Source organism: Lactuca sativa, chromosome 4 (genome assembly GCF_002870075.4).
Source record: "Lactuca sativa cultivar Salinas chromosome 4, Lsat_Salinas_v11, whole genome shotgun sequence".
Taxonomy (NCBI): Eukaryota; Viridiplantae; Streptophyta; class Magnoliopsida; order Asterales; family Asteraceae; genus Lactuca; species Lactuca sativa.
Window position 1 is genome coordinate 14,055,147 of NC_056626.2, and position 17,794 is coordinate 14,072,940.

The following is a 17,794-nucleotide window of genomic DNA, read 5'->3' on the forward strand; positions in this document are numbered from 1 at the left end:
TGCCTCTCTGTCTTCAACCACTTTGGTGACGGTAACACGACCCAGAGAATTAACGCTTCGAGATTTTTTATGCTATGGGCCGCTGTCATGCTCAGGCCGGCCACCGCAAAACTTCCCCACCTAAAATCAGTTATCTCATGAAATGATTAGTTGGGTACACATTACAAATTCATCCTCAACTCTGAATCTATTATCAAAAAAATAAAGATCTGTAAAAACATCACCCATGTCGCTGTAATTTTGTTTTCGGTACAGCGGGGGAAGCTTTCCTTATATATGGTTGGGCTCAATCTGAAAAACAAAACTGAACGGGCCTTCACTGATCGAAACATATCGGAGGATGACATCACTTAACGTAGCCACTATCACTGGTGAGGATCGAATTTAAGAGCCATGGCGCGTTCGACAACAATGCAGCCGGTCTGTCGACAAAGATGATCGAAACAGAAACTGATAGGAGGATTGCATCTACTATGTTGAATGTTTAAAACCAATAAACTCAGAATTATACCTTATAACATGAAAGTTTCATTTTTTTAATCCTTTAAGACTAACGATAGATTCAGTTATGATTTTCGAATAAAAAATAAGCTGCTTTATTTATTTTCAATATGAAAACACATGTAGTGTTTTTTTAATTTGAATTATTTGTTTAGTCTTTTTAATTCAATTTAAAAAGTAATTTTTTCCCAAAAAGATATACGTTTTTGTTATGTAAACGTTGTCAAAATGATTATTCAAGATAAATATGTGTTTTAGAGAAAGTTTTAATTAGATATAGTGACATCAAGGTTCGTTTTTCTTCAAATTGTGTTTCTCGCGTGAAACGTTGTTTTTAGGATTTTCTTGTTGATCTTTATTAAATAAAAAAGATAATGTTTGTGTGAATACTTGTGCACATGAAATTATTTATGCAGATACAAGTATGATACGAAAAGTAGAAACTAAGGGACACAAGAACGAATATTAAAAAACCAAACAAAACTAAAGAGAATATATGAACACACAATCTTTTGAATATATAATAGAATCATATCCCACTTCTTTGTAAATGACAAATTTCATTGAGCAATGGAGAAACTATTTAGATACAAAGGGGCAAACATCATGGAACTCGATATGACAAGCGTCAACAAGAGAAAGGAAACCGAGTGTGAATCCGCGTCGGTTGTAAACACAAAAACATTTTCTGTGTTGTTTGAGTTCATCACAACATTTTTCGGTTGGTGGTGTACCAGGGTCATCTAGTGGTAAAAAACAATCTTGAATATCAAGCATGTTGCAAACCCTGGATTGTGGATATACTTTTCCCGCTAGCAGTGTGAGAATTATCATCAAAATAACAAGAAAGCCAAAAGGCTTCATAGGTATTCAATATAGAACAATGATATTGATATTAGGGACTAAAAACAAAAAATGTATATGAGTTTTAGAAGATCTATGTTGGGTATTTATGGATGTTACAAAATTAATTTAAAGATTAAAAAAATATACTAAAATACAACATTAATTTTGATATAAATTACTCTCCTCGTTATGTATAAAGTAATTAACATGGAGAACCAATAAACGGTTCAAATTATAAAAGAAAACAAATTAAAGATAGATTTACATGTCTACCAGAAGCAAATAGGAAAGTTATTTAAATCAATGTAATCAATCAATAATCAGTTACTATTGAAGAATTACCATTGTTTCTTCATATATCCTACAACTTTCATTATTTGAAGTTTTTATTTGATATGGCGCCAAAGAAAAGTAAATCTTTTATCTATCGTCTCTAATACAAAGTTCGTCATTCATGTGTTTTCCCTGTAATTTTTGTTGAATCTCTTTCTTTGCTCTTGTGACCGAGTATATTTCGATTAATTCTTTATGGCTTGTAATTATATGTTTTTGATGAAATATAAATGTGCCGTTTTGACGATCCATGATTGTTGTGGCTTTATTACTGTTTCCTACCAAAATCGGCTACCCATTCATGCAAATGTTCCCTAGATACATATAAGGTTTTCACTTTTCAGCAATTAGTATGTACATTTGATGGAATCTGATGAAGCCCCTTGCTAATTTCAGATGCATGACATTCTGTTTGCAGTGTCTTAATCAAACATGTTGGGTGCTTATACATGTTATTGGCACCAAGTTTAGAACCTTTGTTGATTTCCTCTGATGAACCTTTCATTTTTTTTTTGTAAATAACCCACCCATATACTTTCTAGGGGTTTCTTTGTATTCTTCCTTGGGACATTTTCTGATATATGGACGAAGGCATAAAATTATAATAAAGAACAAACTTTTGTAAGCCATTAAGCTGTTCTTGAAAGACATTCATGTTCAAGTATCATTCTATTCATGCATAGTGGAGGCACTATGAATTAATGGTCAGGATGAGAAGTCTCTTTTCTTTGATCAAAATCCTGTTATTTTTTTTTTTATTATTTTTTTGCACCAGTTAACAATTTAAATAATATATCATAGGTATTTTAATAAATAGGGTTAGTTAACAATTTAAATCACTGTGTTTGTATCACTGAACAATTTCAACTTGATAGAATATAGAAATGTACAATGTCAAATTCTCAAGTTGATGGAATATGGCTTCTTAATTTCATTTGTTAATCCAACAATATAATATGAATGGCTTGTTGGCGCACAATCCAAACCAATGAAGTTGGAAAAATTAGATTTCGCAAGAATCATTAAAACTCCACCATCGACAATTGATACATGGGGTTTAACTAAGTGAAACAAGCATTTTTCACACAAATGAGACAATAAGATTGGTGTACACTCATAAAGAGGTGCAAAATGAATCATAACCTTGAAACAAAATTTAAAGGATTTTTTTAGTTTGCTCAAATATGGTAAGTTATTCACTTGACTAAGATATATCAAAATTAATCTAATTCATAATTGCGTCAATCAAACTAACAAATTATTCATTTGTCAAAAAAAACTCAGATGCAAATATTTTGTTTTTTTTATTAAAGAAATTAGGTTAAAACCCTCGGAACTCATGGGTGCTGATTTCTAATTGAATTTAAAAATTAATTATATAATAAAATAATATTTCATTAATTTAGAAAACCTATGAATTGCAATATTGCATTTTTCAATAACTTTATGATTTATAAGTATTTAATTACACAGTAAATGATAAGTATTTAATTAGAATTGGAGATTTTTAAAACCTTAATTTTTGGTGTATGGTTCTCGTTGAACATTCACAAATGATGCATTATCAATGTGTGTAATGAAATTAACATAAAAAATACAATACATAATTATATATAAATAAAATAATATGACGGATTAAGTGTGATTTGCTAAAAATGACTAAAAGGCGCTACAAAAAAGTAGGCTATATATTTCGAAAAACTTCCTTATAAACAACTTTGGAAGTTATATTTGTGAGTCCGCAATTTTTATCTAAAATTAATAATTTTAATCCTTTTTTGCTTGGAACTCTAGATAAGGCAACATACAATTGTCCATGTGAAAAAATTGGATCTTTGAGAAACAAACCAGCCTTTGATAATGACTGTCCTTTACTTTTATTAATAGTCATTGTAAAACATACGACCAAAGGAAACTATCTTCTTGTGAATTCGAACGGATTTTTTTTTCTAATGGAGTTAAAAACATTCTTGGAATAAAAGTCCGGTTTCCAATATTAGTTCCAGTTATTCTATGTGCCTCAATAACACGTTTTCCCAATGATATCAACTGTAGTCTTGTGCCATTACATAATCTATTTTTCTGATCAATATTTCTCAGTAACATTACCGGAACACCAATTTTTAAAACTAACTTATGATTTAGTAGACCGGATACTTTGAGACCATTTAATACATCAGGGGAGTATAAAGTTGCATCAAACTGATCATGGACAAATTTGGATTCACATATGCTGTCTGAACATAAATATTCAACCTCGTCTCCTAGAAACTTCTTAAGCAAACGGTCGTTTATTTCCTAAACAACTTCATTTTTTGGAGCAAGTATCGCTCTTTCTTGGAAATAATTTGTATTGCTATAGTTCTTGAAAATTGAAGGATATACAAACTTAATTAAGGAACCTATAGGATCATGTGAATCATTAATGACCATATCATCCAGAATATCGATAATCGTTTCACCGTCGTTCGGACCACCAAGTTTGCCTTCTCCTATATCCAATAGCCAATTTGCATAATCTCTTATTTTTTCTATATCCGATTGATCCTTCCAACAGTTAGCCTCATGTTGTTTTGTTAATCTATGGACTTTGCCATGTTGCCATAAATATGAAGAACTCAAAGAAGCATTTACAATGTTCTGTCTACTGCCAACCGGAACAACAGGTAGAATTTGTCTGAAATCTCCTCCAAAGACAATACCTTTCCCTCCAAATGGAATATTTGAGATGCTTGAATTTCCGCACCTTAATTCATCTTTCAAAGTTCGATCTAAAGATTCAAATGCATGCTTATGGACCATAGGTGCTTAATCCCAAATTATTAAAGAGGTTTTTCTTATTAAGCTAGCCAACTCACCATCTGGATTTATTTTACAAAAAGAATCCTATGAAAGTTCAAATGGAAGTATAAATCGAGAGTGTGCTGTTTTACCACCGGGCAATAATAAGGAAGCAATACCGCTTGAAGCAACATTTAAAACAATATTACCATCAGATCTAATTGCTGCAGATATTGTCTTCCATAAAAAAGTTTTATCCGTTCCACCATAACCATAAATGAAGAAGACATCTCCTTTATTTTCTTTAACAACACTCATGATTTTAAGGAAAATGTTACGTTGCTCATTTGTTAATGCAAGAAACATACGATCAAAGTTAATCTTTATAACGGGAATGTCGTAATCTAGCTCCTTGGTGATAAGTTGATTGTTTGAAGAAGAAACAGATTCAACATTTGGGTATGGCATCTTTGTGAAGTTTTTGAGAGTGGAGTTGTTTCGAAGTAAAATTTGTTCTATTTCGAACAAAGTTAAGTTCTTAAGTTCATCTACACCGAGTGATAATTCTGCACCAAAATATATAATTATTTAGAAAATATGTGGTCAATATTTAATAATTTTGTTACTAATTATTTAATGGGTGTTGAATAATAAAAAGAAAATATTTTAAATAAAAAATAAGAAAAAAATGTAACATCTGCAGACTTAAATCTTTGTCTTTGGTTATGTAGAATTCTATCTGCCAAATATTCCCTTGTATTTTCCTAAACGACCTCTGGTTTAGACATACTATTACACATTAACAATGTAGCAAATAAGAAGCGTAGATAGAAACCAGATCAGAATGACTTGCTTCTTTAATTGCATCAACGTATTCCTTGTCATCATATAATAGCCCGAGTGCATAACAAACATCTCTAAAAGAAGAATGTGTTTCACCATTTACCGTGCGAATATCATCAAATGACGTCGGACCTTTTACTTTATTTAAAAGAATCCTTAAGAAATATGCTTCCCCTAGATTAGGTGAAACCGAATGAATTCTACCAATGGCTTTTCCTACTTTCCTTCGCTTCCAAAACCGACCATTTAATATCCAAACAAACTTTATAGGAAATTCAACATATGTAAGTATTCGTGCTTCACTATCGATTACATTACATTCCATCCAAGATGTGAACTTTGAAGCAACAACAGAAGGTTTGTCCAGAACATTGTCAATATCATCGTCTTTACCATATACAATCTGTTGTTGATTTGGAAGATGAAAAGGTAGTCTGACCACAGAAGGATATCTGCACTGAACATCATATTTAAAAATTCGACATGATGCTTCACATGCTGATAAATATCTACAATCGTAATATTCAGCTATTTCATCGACAACATCGTTATTTTCACATTCATTGTTGGCTGGTACAACAGCAACTGTCGCTCTATCAGGACCCTTATTTGTGTATTTAAGCAAATACTTTATTGAAGATCCCTGATTACACCATTCAACATTAATATGTGCCTGATATCTTTTCAATAGATATTTGTTGTATGGAACAACATTTCTGTTATCCAACTTGACACCCAATATTTCTACAAAATGACTATTGTTTCTTCGCATATATAATGGAAAACCATTTTGATCAAAAGACGAATGATTACATAATTGTTTTGGAAAGTTTTTAGAGCACTTTTTATCCACCATGCATGGACAATTCATATTTTCACCTCCACATGGACCATGAATCATAAACTCATTCAAAAGTGAATACAATTCAGGATCTTCAATTCTGTCTAGTATCTCGGCGGAAATTATCGGATCGATAAATTCAACAGTTGGTAGATTGTTGTCAGAATGCATAAATAGACATATATGACTATGCAGCAAACCTCTCGTTTATTTTGTTTCGGCTAGAACTCACTCGATCTCAAAATCGAACTTCGGGCTTCATACTGTTAAGCTGAAACTTAGAAAAATCATAACTTCCTCATACGAAGTCAGATTTGGACGTTCTTTTTATGCACACTCTCGATTTAACGTAGTCTACGACTTTCGTTTAGATCGCTAAGCCCAAATATATCTCTATCGTAAATTCACAATTTACATCGCGATGTGTCGTGCCGGTTCTGTCGCGAAACTTCGACAGGTCATAACTTCTTCGTTATAACTCGGATTTCGACATTCTTTATACATCCAGAATCCTTGTCACGACCACTACAACTTCAGTAAGATTATTCATTACAAATAATCTTCTATAAAAAAAATCATTTTTGACGCTTATCATCTCTAAATTGACTAGCCCTGATCTACGGGCGTTATAGTGCTGACACGTGGCATCGCACACAGGTGAAAATCAGCCGATTTTCAAAAATTCATAACTTTCGCATACAAGCTCCGTTTTCGACGTTTTTTATATCCACGCGTAGGAAATAATAAGATCTACAACTTTCATTTTGACTTCCATTTTCGTCTGTCTTTCTATCGTTGAGTTCCTATTAACGAGATCTTCAACTCTCATTTAGGTCGCGTAGGCCAAAAACCAATCGATCTAAAATTCGAATTTCGGGCTGTGCACTACTAGGCCAAATCTTAGAAAAATCATAACTTCCTCATACGAAATCAGATTTGAGCGTTCTTTTTATGCAAGCTCTCGGTTTAACGTCTACTACAACTTTTGTTTTGATTTCTAAGGCTAAAAATTCCTCTATCGTAAATTCACTATTTACAATGCCCAGTGTCATGCTGGTTTTGTCGCGAACTTCGATGGACCATAACTTCTTTGTTATAACTCGAATTTCGGCGTTCTTTATATGTACGGAACCCTTGTAATATATACTACAACTTGGTTAAGAATGCTCCTTTTAAATAATATTCCATTAAAAACTCATTTTTTGATGCTTATTGTCTCTAAATTGACTAGCCCGAATCTACAGGCGTTACACAAATCAATCAAGAAATTCAAAGGGACTGACCTCACGTCGTGAGAAGCCTCCTCTCATGTTGTGAGCTCCAAGAATATAACCAGAAAAAAGGGTCATTCAACCCTTACTTCATGACATGTCATGTCTCACATCGTGAGATTAGTTTGAAGCCAAAAGTTCAACTTTTAAGACATAAATCCATTAAGCCTTGAACCCAAACGTTCCAAAGGGTCTTTAACTTCTTAATACACCAAAAAGGTGATGTTTTTAGGACATATATGTGCAATACATGTCTAGATCTCATTTACTTCAAAAGTTGAAGAAAAGGCATCCAATTTTCATACTAGGTTCTCAAACCCTAAAATGAGGTTAGAAATGCTTAGATACGAAGGAAACCCTAAAATGATCATGGGCTTGGGCTCCATCAGCTCTCACTTCATGAGCTCCATTTCTCAAGTTATGAGATTAGTCTTGGAAAAAATCTTCAAGCAACCCATCTCACGTCATGAGCCCCCTATGTCTCACGTCGTGAGGCTCTTTTTCTCAAAAATCCAACTTTTACTCCTTGAAACCCTAATTTGATTCATTCTGGAAAACGAGTGTTACATGAGTGTTGGTGGCAAGGCTCTTTATTGTATCTTCCAAGGACATATTAGACCTGCCAAATTGCTGATTGGATTTCGTATTCAGAAACTGGCGTTGTTGCTCATTCGGAAAATTTTGTTGATGCTGAAAATTAGACTACTACTAAAATCCAGATGCTGAAATAGTTGCTTTTGCCACAAATTACCATTCCATCCTTGATTATTTTGCTAATAAAAAAAATTTATGCTGATATCCTCCAACAACCTTTAACGCAAAAGTTTCTTCTTACAGTAATGGACACATATCAGTTGGGTTTCCATCATTGAGCTGTTAGTTTTTAGACAAAATTTCATAATTTGTCCCTATGATTTGCAAAATATTGCACTATAAGGACTTTTATGAAAAATGTCACGCCACTGGTCATTATGGTTTCGAAAAATGCATGAATGGTCATTCCGATGTTAATTTTAACTTTTGAGTAACTAGTTTTTTTTCTAAAAGACCAAAATGCCCTTGGACCAAGTCTGAAAGTTATGTATATATACCTCAAGGATCCATTATGAAAATTTGAAATTTTTTATATATATATTAATTACAAATATAAATTTGAATATATATATATATATATATATATATATATATATTAGTTTTTTTCCAACAATTTGATAATTTTCTTGCCTTTTTGATATTTTGTTTTCCATTTTGTTTTTTATTTTAGTTATTTATGGTTTTTCTAATGCTTTTTTATTTAAATTCAAGTAAACGAACTTAAATTCGATAAACTATGTCGGAACTGTTTTTTCTTTAATTTTTGTTTTTTGTATATTGAACCGATAATGTTTTTTTAATTTTATGTCGTTACGGTTCATTTTTTTTATTTGGATACTCCACCAAAAAAACAAAGTTGTGGTTTTTATTTATTTAAAATAATACTTATGTTAAAGTTTATATTGAATTATGTGTTTTAAAATATTCCATAGTGATTATAGTTAGCAATATTAAGTTTGCAATTATAATTATCATTATTTGACTTTTTTTTCATTTCCCACTAAATCGGTTCTCGTTTATTTGGTTCTCGGTCGAATTTGGTCTGGATCTGAATTTAACCTATTGAAAATAATAATTAAACTAATCATCTAGTCCGACTCTTATTATTTTTTTATTCTTTATTTTTGTCCATTATCAAATTGAAAAATATTATCTGGATTTTGACACACTGATATCACATATAAATATATGATTTAAACACTGAAAAAGTTATAAAGAAAATAGCAAAGTCTTTGAGTTTTTAATTTTAATTGGTTGTAACATAAATATAATAGCCACCAAATAGAAAACAAATTGGATGGAAATTACAAATATAAATATTACATTTCCAAGTACTGTCAAGAGCTTTCTAATTTATGTATATTTATTAGTTACAACTTAAGAGTTTTTAACTTATGATTATTAATTCGTAATCACTAATAAATTTTTATTTTCCTTTCTTATATAAGGTTGTAAAGTTTTGCTCATTAAAAACAATAATGTATTTGAATAGATTTGTGATTTAAATATGAAAAGTTAATATAAATGTTATAATAAATGTTTTAGTGGTTTTATGTTATTAAAAGTTGTAGTGTTTATTTTTCGTAGTTTTTATTATTCGTTGTATATCTATATTTTTTAATACAAATGTTATAATAGATATTTTTTATATTTATGTTACTAAGAGTTGTAGTTCATATTTTTGTTCATACATTTTGTTAACCGTTATATATAGATTATCATATGTTTGATATATAATTTACACAATTTTAAATGTTTTATAAAATTATCAAATAATTGTATATATCACAATGACTTAAAAATTAAAACTATAATCATCATATCATACTATATTATAAAGGAATCATTTTTTCTTTCACCACATTCATTTGAAACTCCCGAGTTCTTCATATTTCCATACAATATACTTAATTTATTAACTTAAATATGCTTTTAGTTGTAAACATTATCATAAATGGAAGAATTTGTGACTTATCAATATGATATACTTAATTTGTTAACTTCAATATACAGTTAAATAAATAACCTACATTAATATATCAAATAAGCCTAAAAATTTAGTGTAAAATTTAAAACCTAAAGTAAAATATCAAAAATGGATTAAACTCTATCATAGTGAGATGCCACTTTGACATTCAATGGATTTGCAGTTCAATCACCATTGAACTCTTCACTGAGAAAAAAGGAAAGTTTTTAATTCTTAAATATATAAAATAAATTAGCTTTTGTAATTTTCTATTGAAATCTATATTGAGTTCAATGCATTGTAGAAAAACGTTGATAGAGTTGCATAGAATGTAAAAAAAATGATATGGAATCCATTGAACTCTATGGATTTCAATGCATTGTGGATGCCCTGAATGTAAATGACAATATTACAGATTGGTCAAAAGTTCTAAACTTGGTGCCAATTATTTGGATAAGAACCCAACATGTTTCATTAAGACGTTGCAAACAGAATGTCATGCATCAGAAATTAGCAAGGGGCTTCATCAGATTCTATCAAATATACAGACTAATTACTTGAAAGTGAAAACATTATATGTATCTAGGGATCATTTGCATGAGTGGGTAGCTGGTTTTAGTAGGAAACTGCAAAGAAGCCACAAAAATCAAGGACAGTCAAAAGGGTACATTATATTTCATCAAACACACATAATTAAAAGCCATAGAAACTAAAAAGGATTAACTGAAATCTACACACTAACAAGAGCAAGGAAATAGATCCCACCAAAATTATAGGCAAAACACATGAATGACGAACTTGTATAGGGACAATAACAAAAATATTCACTTTCTTTGGCGCCATATCAAATAAAAATTCCAAAATAAGGAAGATTATATGGTATATGGGATAAATATAAGTCAACGCTCGATATTTTCCGGATTGGATATGTTCACTACTAGAAAAACAACCTTTAACGACGCTCATTTCGCGTCGTAAAAGGCTCAGATGACGCGCAAATGCGCGTCAAGGAAGGCCCTATCATATAGAGATACGATGCGCTTTTGCGCGTCGTCTATAGACGACGCGCATTTACGACGCTCATTTATGATGCGCAATTACGACGCGCGTTTACGACACGCAGTGCGTATCAAGGAAGGCCCTGTCATAAAGGAAGACGACACGCATTTGTGTGTTTAAACCTTACGACGCGCGTGTTAATGACACGTAATGCGTATCAAGAAAGCCCCTGTCAAGAAAGGCCATGTCATAAATGAAGATGACACACATTTTTGTGTATCATAATTTTAAATGTTTAAAAAAATATATTTATATGTTTATTAATTTTTAAATTAAATTTGCATTTAATGTCTCATAATATAAATAAATTACGATATACAAAAAATACAATCCATTGCATAAAATTTAGTGTCATACAATTCTATTTCATTACAATATATAAATTTGTATTCATCTAATCTACTCTGTGTTTCATAGTAACAATTGAAATGAAGAATGCAACACGTGTATTTGCAGCATCTTATCTCTTTCAGCTTGAGCTTTCTTTTCCTCTTCTAACTCTAGAGCTATTCTCTTTCATCAATCCTGTAAAATTAATTCTTATTACGACACTCTACTTTTAAACATACCAAGTTCACAGGTAAGATTGCAATTCCACTTGGATTAACACTTGAATGCAACCTTGGGATCCCTTAAGTGAATGCAACATTCATTTTATTTATTTCTTTGTGTTTATTATTTAATCAGGCTGTGGTTTATTCTAGAAAATGTGTTCAGGAAAAAGTTTTATCCATTTGGATCAACACCAAAAATACCAAACAAAACTACAGAAATGGTACCTGTTCTATCCTTCGCCACTACACTCATTATCTGTTTCAGCCTTCAAAACTTCACCACCAAACTCACCTGAAACACCATACACCTCTCATTCCTGTTGCAAATGAAAACCAAATCTGAGAAATGGTTTTATTATTGGACCTATTTAACATACGCATGGACTTATTAAGTTTATTCATGAAAAAGAATAGAATAGAAAAGCTCCTTGAGCAAATCTACCCAGTTTTAGCAAATGTATTACAAATACAAGAGCTGTTGTACCTCAACTGCTCTTGCTTCAAAAAAGTGATCATGTATGGGCGGATGACCACCATCATGCTGAAGGATTCTAAGTTTTCCTTCCTACAACCAAAAATAAATAATAAAAATAAAAATATAGACTAAAGTTTTTTTTATTAGATAAAGTACAGACCTTGGTTCCATAAAAAAGACCAACTCCAGCAAGAGGATGAAAGCAAGCTACATTGACCTCATCTTCTGCACTCGGAAGCACACTCACAAGTTCCATATCTGAAACTCTATATACCTGAAACCCAAAACCATATGTTCAAATAATAAACAACCATCAATTATTATTATTATGATTTATGATGCCTTTACTTATGAATACTCATTTCTGAAAAATAATGCTTGAATCAGTCATGTAGGAGACACATTAGTTAATATTTGGATATGGATTATTTCGGAGAGGTTTTCTTCAACAATGACAAGTAAGTAATAATAAATATACCTAAACTTACATCTATAATCCAGACATGAACTTTAAATTTTTTTTGGAAAACCGTTAGACTCTTAAGTGTCCATTCTCTTTTCACATTTTAAATCTAATTAGAATTATATTAAATTCTTAAGAAATAAAGGTTAATATGAACAGGGCAAGTTTATTTCAAGCATTAGGCATATCCTATGATTGTATCAATATTTATCTCATACATGAGTGATGACTTATTAGCACATTTATATTTGTTTTTATCTTTTCAAATATTTTGACATTTTCAAGATGGTTAGAACCTGCATCTGTTAATTTTTAATTTTTCATTTTGAAGTTTAGATTATTTATATCACTCTCACTCACTTTTTCATATAAGTCACACCCATTACCCCTACAGAGCACAAGAAAAAGAGTGTTGATAAAGACACAGGTGATGCGAATCTCCAACAACTTACATATGATGATGAGAAGATGTCAAAGGTTGCTATGCAACGTAAAAGAGGAGACTTTATGAATCCATGAAGACATGCTTTCATTTTTTTCTACTTTTATTAATAAACGAAATATGTATTATTCATGTTTTTAACGTTATATTTCATTCAAATTTACCAAGAAAAGAAAAATACAAGTGTGGACACCCTCAAGACAAAGAAGACAAATATTCACAAAATCAAGAAAATGACATCATATTGAAGTTGAATTCTCTCATTCAAGGTCCCAACTTTCATTAGCAGTGAATTTAATTTTGTTGTTATTTCCATTTTTACCTATAGTTGTGATGCTTCTTTTTTTAACAGTGAATGGACACTGGACTATAGTAAGAAATTACAGAAATGGTCCCTGGATTAATGGAATAGTAATATGTTTTTAGTTCCCTGGATTAATAAGTCTATTTTTGGTCCCTGTAGTTTTAAATTTCAGTAACTATAGATTTACCGAATGTAGTTTTTTATTTCAATAATATATTTCATTCCATGCAGTTTATAATTTATATCAATTTGATTTTTGGTCCTTGTAGTTGTTAATTTAAGATAGGTATAGTTTTATTCCCTATACTATAGTTTTGAATATGTAGATTTAATCCGTGTGATTTTTAGTTTCGATAACTACAGTTCTAGTCCTTATAATTAATTACTTGCATTAGTAACAATTTTGGTCCCTGTGATCAGGGTAACCCTACTAGTTATAACTTTCATTAGTTACAATTTTGGTCCCTGTAATCAGGGTACCCCTACTAGTTATAACTTGCATTAGTTACGCGAGAGTATACTTAAGGAATGGAAAAATTCTGAAGCAGTAACAACCTGATGCTGGTGCTTACAAGTGTAAAAGGTATATATATGAACGAAAAGCATGCAGATACCTAGACATAAAAGAACATAGGATGGTTTGGCACACGCCAGGGAAAATCGATTCCTGGTGATTGTCTCTCATTGATTGTTACTCCATTTTTGAGGGTACCTTCGGAAAATATATTGGAAGGAAACTCTGAAAGTGATGGATGCATACTGAACCTGTAAAGTAGAGGCAAAAAGTCATTTATGGCCTACTTCCAAAATATACTAAAAGAGTTAGACTCCTAAAATAACTCAAAAAAGTTTAAAAAACTAAATATTCCAAAAACACCCCTGGGACTCTTTTTGTCCCACAATCTGAATTAAGTCAACAACAAAATCTAAAATTTGCCAACCAAGGATCTCCGAAACCAACACATGTGCAACAAATGACATCAACACTCTGAGATATCTGTCGTTCTGTAGCGTGCTTCAGTGCTTTATACTTTTTCTCGTCACTGCTGGACAATTCCCCTGCGTAAGTTACCAAATAAATATCTGTCAACTCAATCCACCAACCATAATTTTGATAATTTACACAAAAAGTCAGGAAGATCAGGTTAGGTGTATAAATGACATTAATGGTGCTAGGAAAAGAAAACAATGTCGATAACACAGGAATGAGATTTGACAAACAAGCAAGAAACGCATTAGCATTTGTAACCCTAAGAGCCGATGGAGAGTGTGAGTTCATGTTCTTCCACCATCCAAGTGCCGATATGCTTCTCACAGAGGCAGAACTCGATACAGATTTGATCCAAAAGGTACATTCAATCATCCATTTTTGATGGCTGTATATTTAGAAAGATTAAATTGCGACCATTTTTTGTTATTTAACCAGTCGACAATCTTTCACTACGGATCCATTAGTTTGATTGAAGATCCATGCAAATCAGCTCACATAGCTGCATTGAAAATTGCTAAAAAAAGCAGGAAGCATTCTTTCATATGATCCTAATTTGAGACTACCTTTATGGCCATCACCTGAGGCTGCTCGAAAAGGCATCCTGAGAATTTGGGATCAAGCAGATGTTATCAAGGTGCAAAATTTCACAGTGGGTTGACTTTTTTTGACATAAACCTTTTGATGGGTTATTGACTTTTCGGGAAATTACAGATTAGTGAAGATGAAATTATGTTCTTGACTGGAGGTGATGATCCCTATGATGACAAAGTTGTCTTGACCAAACTTTTTCACCCAAATCTCAAGTTGTTGATAGTCATAGAAGGTCCTAATGGTTCCAGATACTACACCAAGGTTATTTTTGTAAATTTAATATGATTGTTGGATTATCTTAATTGATATCAATTTGCGAGTTTTATTTTCAGGATTTTCATGGGAAAGTTGGTGGTGTTAAGGTGAAGTGTTGATACAACGGGTGCAGGTGATGCTTTTGTTGGAGGACTCCTTCTCAATTTGGCCAAAAATACTCAATTATTTAAGGTTAAACATTTAAACAAATTGGCTGAAAAAATCATTTTCTGAATATATTGATTTTTAAAAGATTTATGTCATGCCTCATTTTATGATTAAAATAAGCTAAGAGATGCATTGAGGTTTACAAATATTTGTGGGGCCATTACAGTCACAGAGAGATGAGCGATTCCATCATTGCCTTCTAAGGAAGCTGTTTCATAAGAAGTTGGAAGAATCCGAAAATAAATAACTTGTGTCATTTTTTTGGTTTGAAATTAGAAGAAATGATTATTAAACAGTCTTCTACAAGGTAGAATGTACTAGAGAACAAATATGAACAAAAAATAGAATTTGTTCATTATATAATTGTATTTATGTATTGTTCCTTTGCTTGTAGTTCTTGAATTTGTTCATTATATACTTGCATCTGAAACACCAACAATTAAAGTCAAAATAAATCAAAGAATTTCGAGCTCAGATGAATGAAAATCCGTATTTGAGAGTCAACTTCTTATTCTTTTCTGTGATAAAAGTCAACCTTTCAAGCACAAATGATGGATACACTCCTCTCTAGCTGTTGTTCAAGCTTTTGTAGTTAACCAATGGTGCTTGATCCCAGACCTTCTCCGAAAAGTTTCCTGTAATACAAATACCAAGACCATATATATATATATATATATATATATATATATATATATATATATATATATATATATATATATATATATATATATATATACTTATTACTTACAGATACCAAGACCACCCCATCCTTTGTTGATGATGCCCCTTTGTCCTGATATTTCTAGGGCTTTAATGATTGTCTGTGTTATTTTCTCAGGCTCTTGAACTGGCTGACAATGGATAAATAAAATTGTGGGAATTTATATTTAGATTACTTTTTTTTATAATATCAATTATAAAAAGCATAAAAGAACTGATGACATGGATAAAGAAAACTCACAAGGCTACCAAATCTAATGTAGATAGCCTTTGGGCCAGCTTCAAGCCATCATACAAGTTCTTCAGGGGGTTTGTAGTTTGATGCGAGATCAAGGAAACAAAATCGAACCACATAAATTTTAGGTCCCCAATCTGTGAATATTATGATTTGATTAATCCATCTCATATAATAAAGTCAAATAAATAGTTAATATAGGGAAAATTTACCTTTTGGTTTAGGAACAAGATGAGGACTCCATATGTATCCATGTGGAATAACAGTCTCAGAGCCTTGAGAACCACTAAAATACGTGACAGGTCACAGATTCAACTTTTTCTTCCTAACATCAGTTATCATGTCTCGAATTCCAAGCCAAATTAAAGAGTCAACTATCTGATATGATAACTGCAACAACACATGTAAAATACAAAAGTTAATTATGTAATAGAAACAAAAAGAACTAATAATATTAATGATTGAACTTACTCTATATCCAGCTGGTTGCTTGACACGGGATAGAGGATGAGGAAATTCCTCCTGTTGAAGAAACTCCATGTTTAAGTTAGACAATATCCTAGCTCGATCACACTCTGGGATAAGGATAATGGGTTCATCATCAAGATAGCGAACTGGATCTCCATAAGGGCCCACCATCAGAAGTATATCATCCCAATACAGCAATACACTGTCCATTCCACACCAAGCAAGTTGCTCTGGAGCTAGGGTAGAATGTAGAAGAAACAAAAACAAGAAATCGTTATATAAGGAGAAGATAATGAAACCTGATTGAAGCCTTGAAGTTGCAGGGACGTCAAACTGAAGACAGAAAGAAGAAAAAATTTATTTGTGAGAGAAGACACATGAAGAATGTACCTTTTGGGAGTGAACCAAGAAGGAGTAGGATCAGATAGGTCTTGACGGGCGGCACGTAGGTCAGCGACTGTGGCGGAGAGGAGAGATGGGTTGGAGGAGAAGGCGGAAGTGCTTGCTTAGGTTGATGGCGAGCTTCAGCTTTGATTTCGTTCCAGACCCAGTCGCATTCGTTTTCTCAGCCATTAAGGGCGGTTTGTGGAGATGATGATGGCATCGTGGACTACAACATGGCGTTCCGATCTTGAACCAGTATCTTGAGATGGCGGAAGTGTGTGCTTAGGTTTCTAGATGCACTCCAAACTCTTAAAGCTTATCAGGTTCGATGTTGGTGGTGGCAGATTAGGGCTTGCAGAGAGAGAGAGAGAGAGAGAGAGAGAGAGAGAGAGAGAGAGAGAGAGAGAGAGAGAGAGAGAGAGAGAGAGAGAGAGAGAGAGAGAGAGAGAGAGAAGTCGATTCAAAAGGATGTGCTGATTTAAAAGGATTTTTAGGGTTCTATTGTAGGATTCTAGTGTGGATTGAGTTTTTAAGGTTCAATGGCGGTGGCAGTGGCGATAGCTTAGGGTTTACAGAGAGAAGGGAGGAGTGAATGAAAAGGGAGATACTGCGGAGAGAGGGTAGAAGCGGGGTTCTTCAAAATATTAGAATTTCAGACGATTTCGTTTTCCCCCTTTAAAAACGCGCGTTTAGGCAAAAAATATATATA

At 32.2% G+C, this 17,794-nt stretch overlaps 2 protein-coding genes, 1 long non-coding RNA gene and 1 pseudogene across 3 annotated transcripts; 1 reads left to right on the forward strand and 3 right to left on the reverse strand.

The window, feature by feature from the left end:
- Positions 1–3,978: 3,978 nt before the first annotated feature.
- LOC128133372 (uncharacterized) lies at positions 3,979–4,482 on the reverse strand. The gene has a single exon (XM_052770766.1). It carries the CDS (start codon positions 4,480–4,482, stop codon positions 3,979–3,981), a length of 504 nt encoding a protein of 167 aa, XP_052626726.1.
- Positions 4,483–4,566: 84 nt separating this feature from the next.
- Positions 4,567–6,316, reverse strand: LOC128133373 (uncharacterized). The gene is made up of 2 exons (XM_052770767.1): positions 5,311–6,316; positions 4,567–5,027 (listed from the first exon to the last, which is right to left on the reverse strand). Exons 1-2 carry the CDS (start codon positions 6,314–6,316, stop codon positions 4,567–4,569), a joined length of 1,467 nt encoding a protein of 488 aa, XP_052626727.1.
- An 8,141-nt stretch (positions 6,317–14,457) lies between these two features.
- Positions 14,458–15,497, forward strand: LOC128133777 (probable fructokinase-7; annotated as a pseudogene).
- Positions 15,423–16,548, reverse strand: LOC128133778 (uncharacterized). Its single transcript, XR_008232079.1, has 5 exons — positions 16,446–16,548; positions 16,240–16,370; positions 16,027–16,129; positions 15,814–15,913; positions 15,423–15,702 (listed from the first exon to the last, which is right to left on the reverse strand). It is a non-coding gene; the product is annotated as an uncharacterized LOC128133778 (long non-coding RNA).
- Between the last annotated feature and the right edge of the window lie 1,246 nt (positions 16,549–17,794).

Coding starts and splice junctions, on each gene's coding strand:
- LOC128133372 (XM_052770766.1), bottom strand. CDS start 4,482: ATGGTCCATAAGCATGCATTTGAATCTTTAGATCGAACTTTGAAAGAT.
- LOC128133373 (XM_052770767.1), bottom strand. CDS start 6,316: ATGCATTCTGACAACAATCTACCAACTGTTGAATTTATCGATCCGATA. Junction 5,028..5,310: donor TGATGCAATTAAAGAAGCAA/GTCATTCTGATC, acceptor ATTTTGGTGCAG/AATTATCACTCGGTGTAGAT.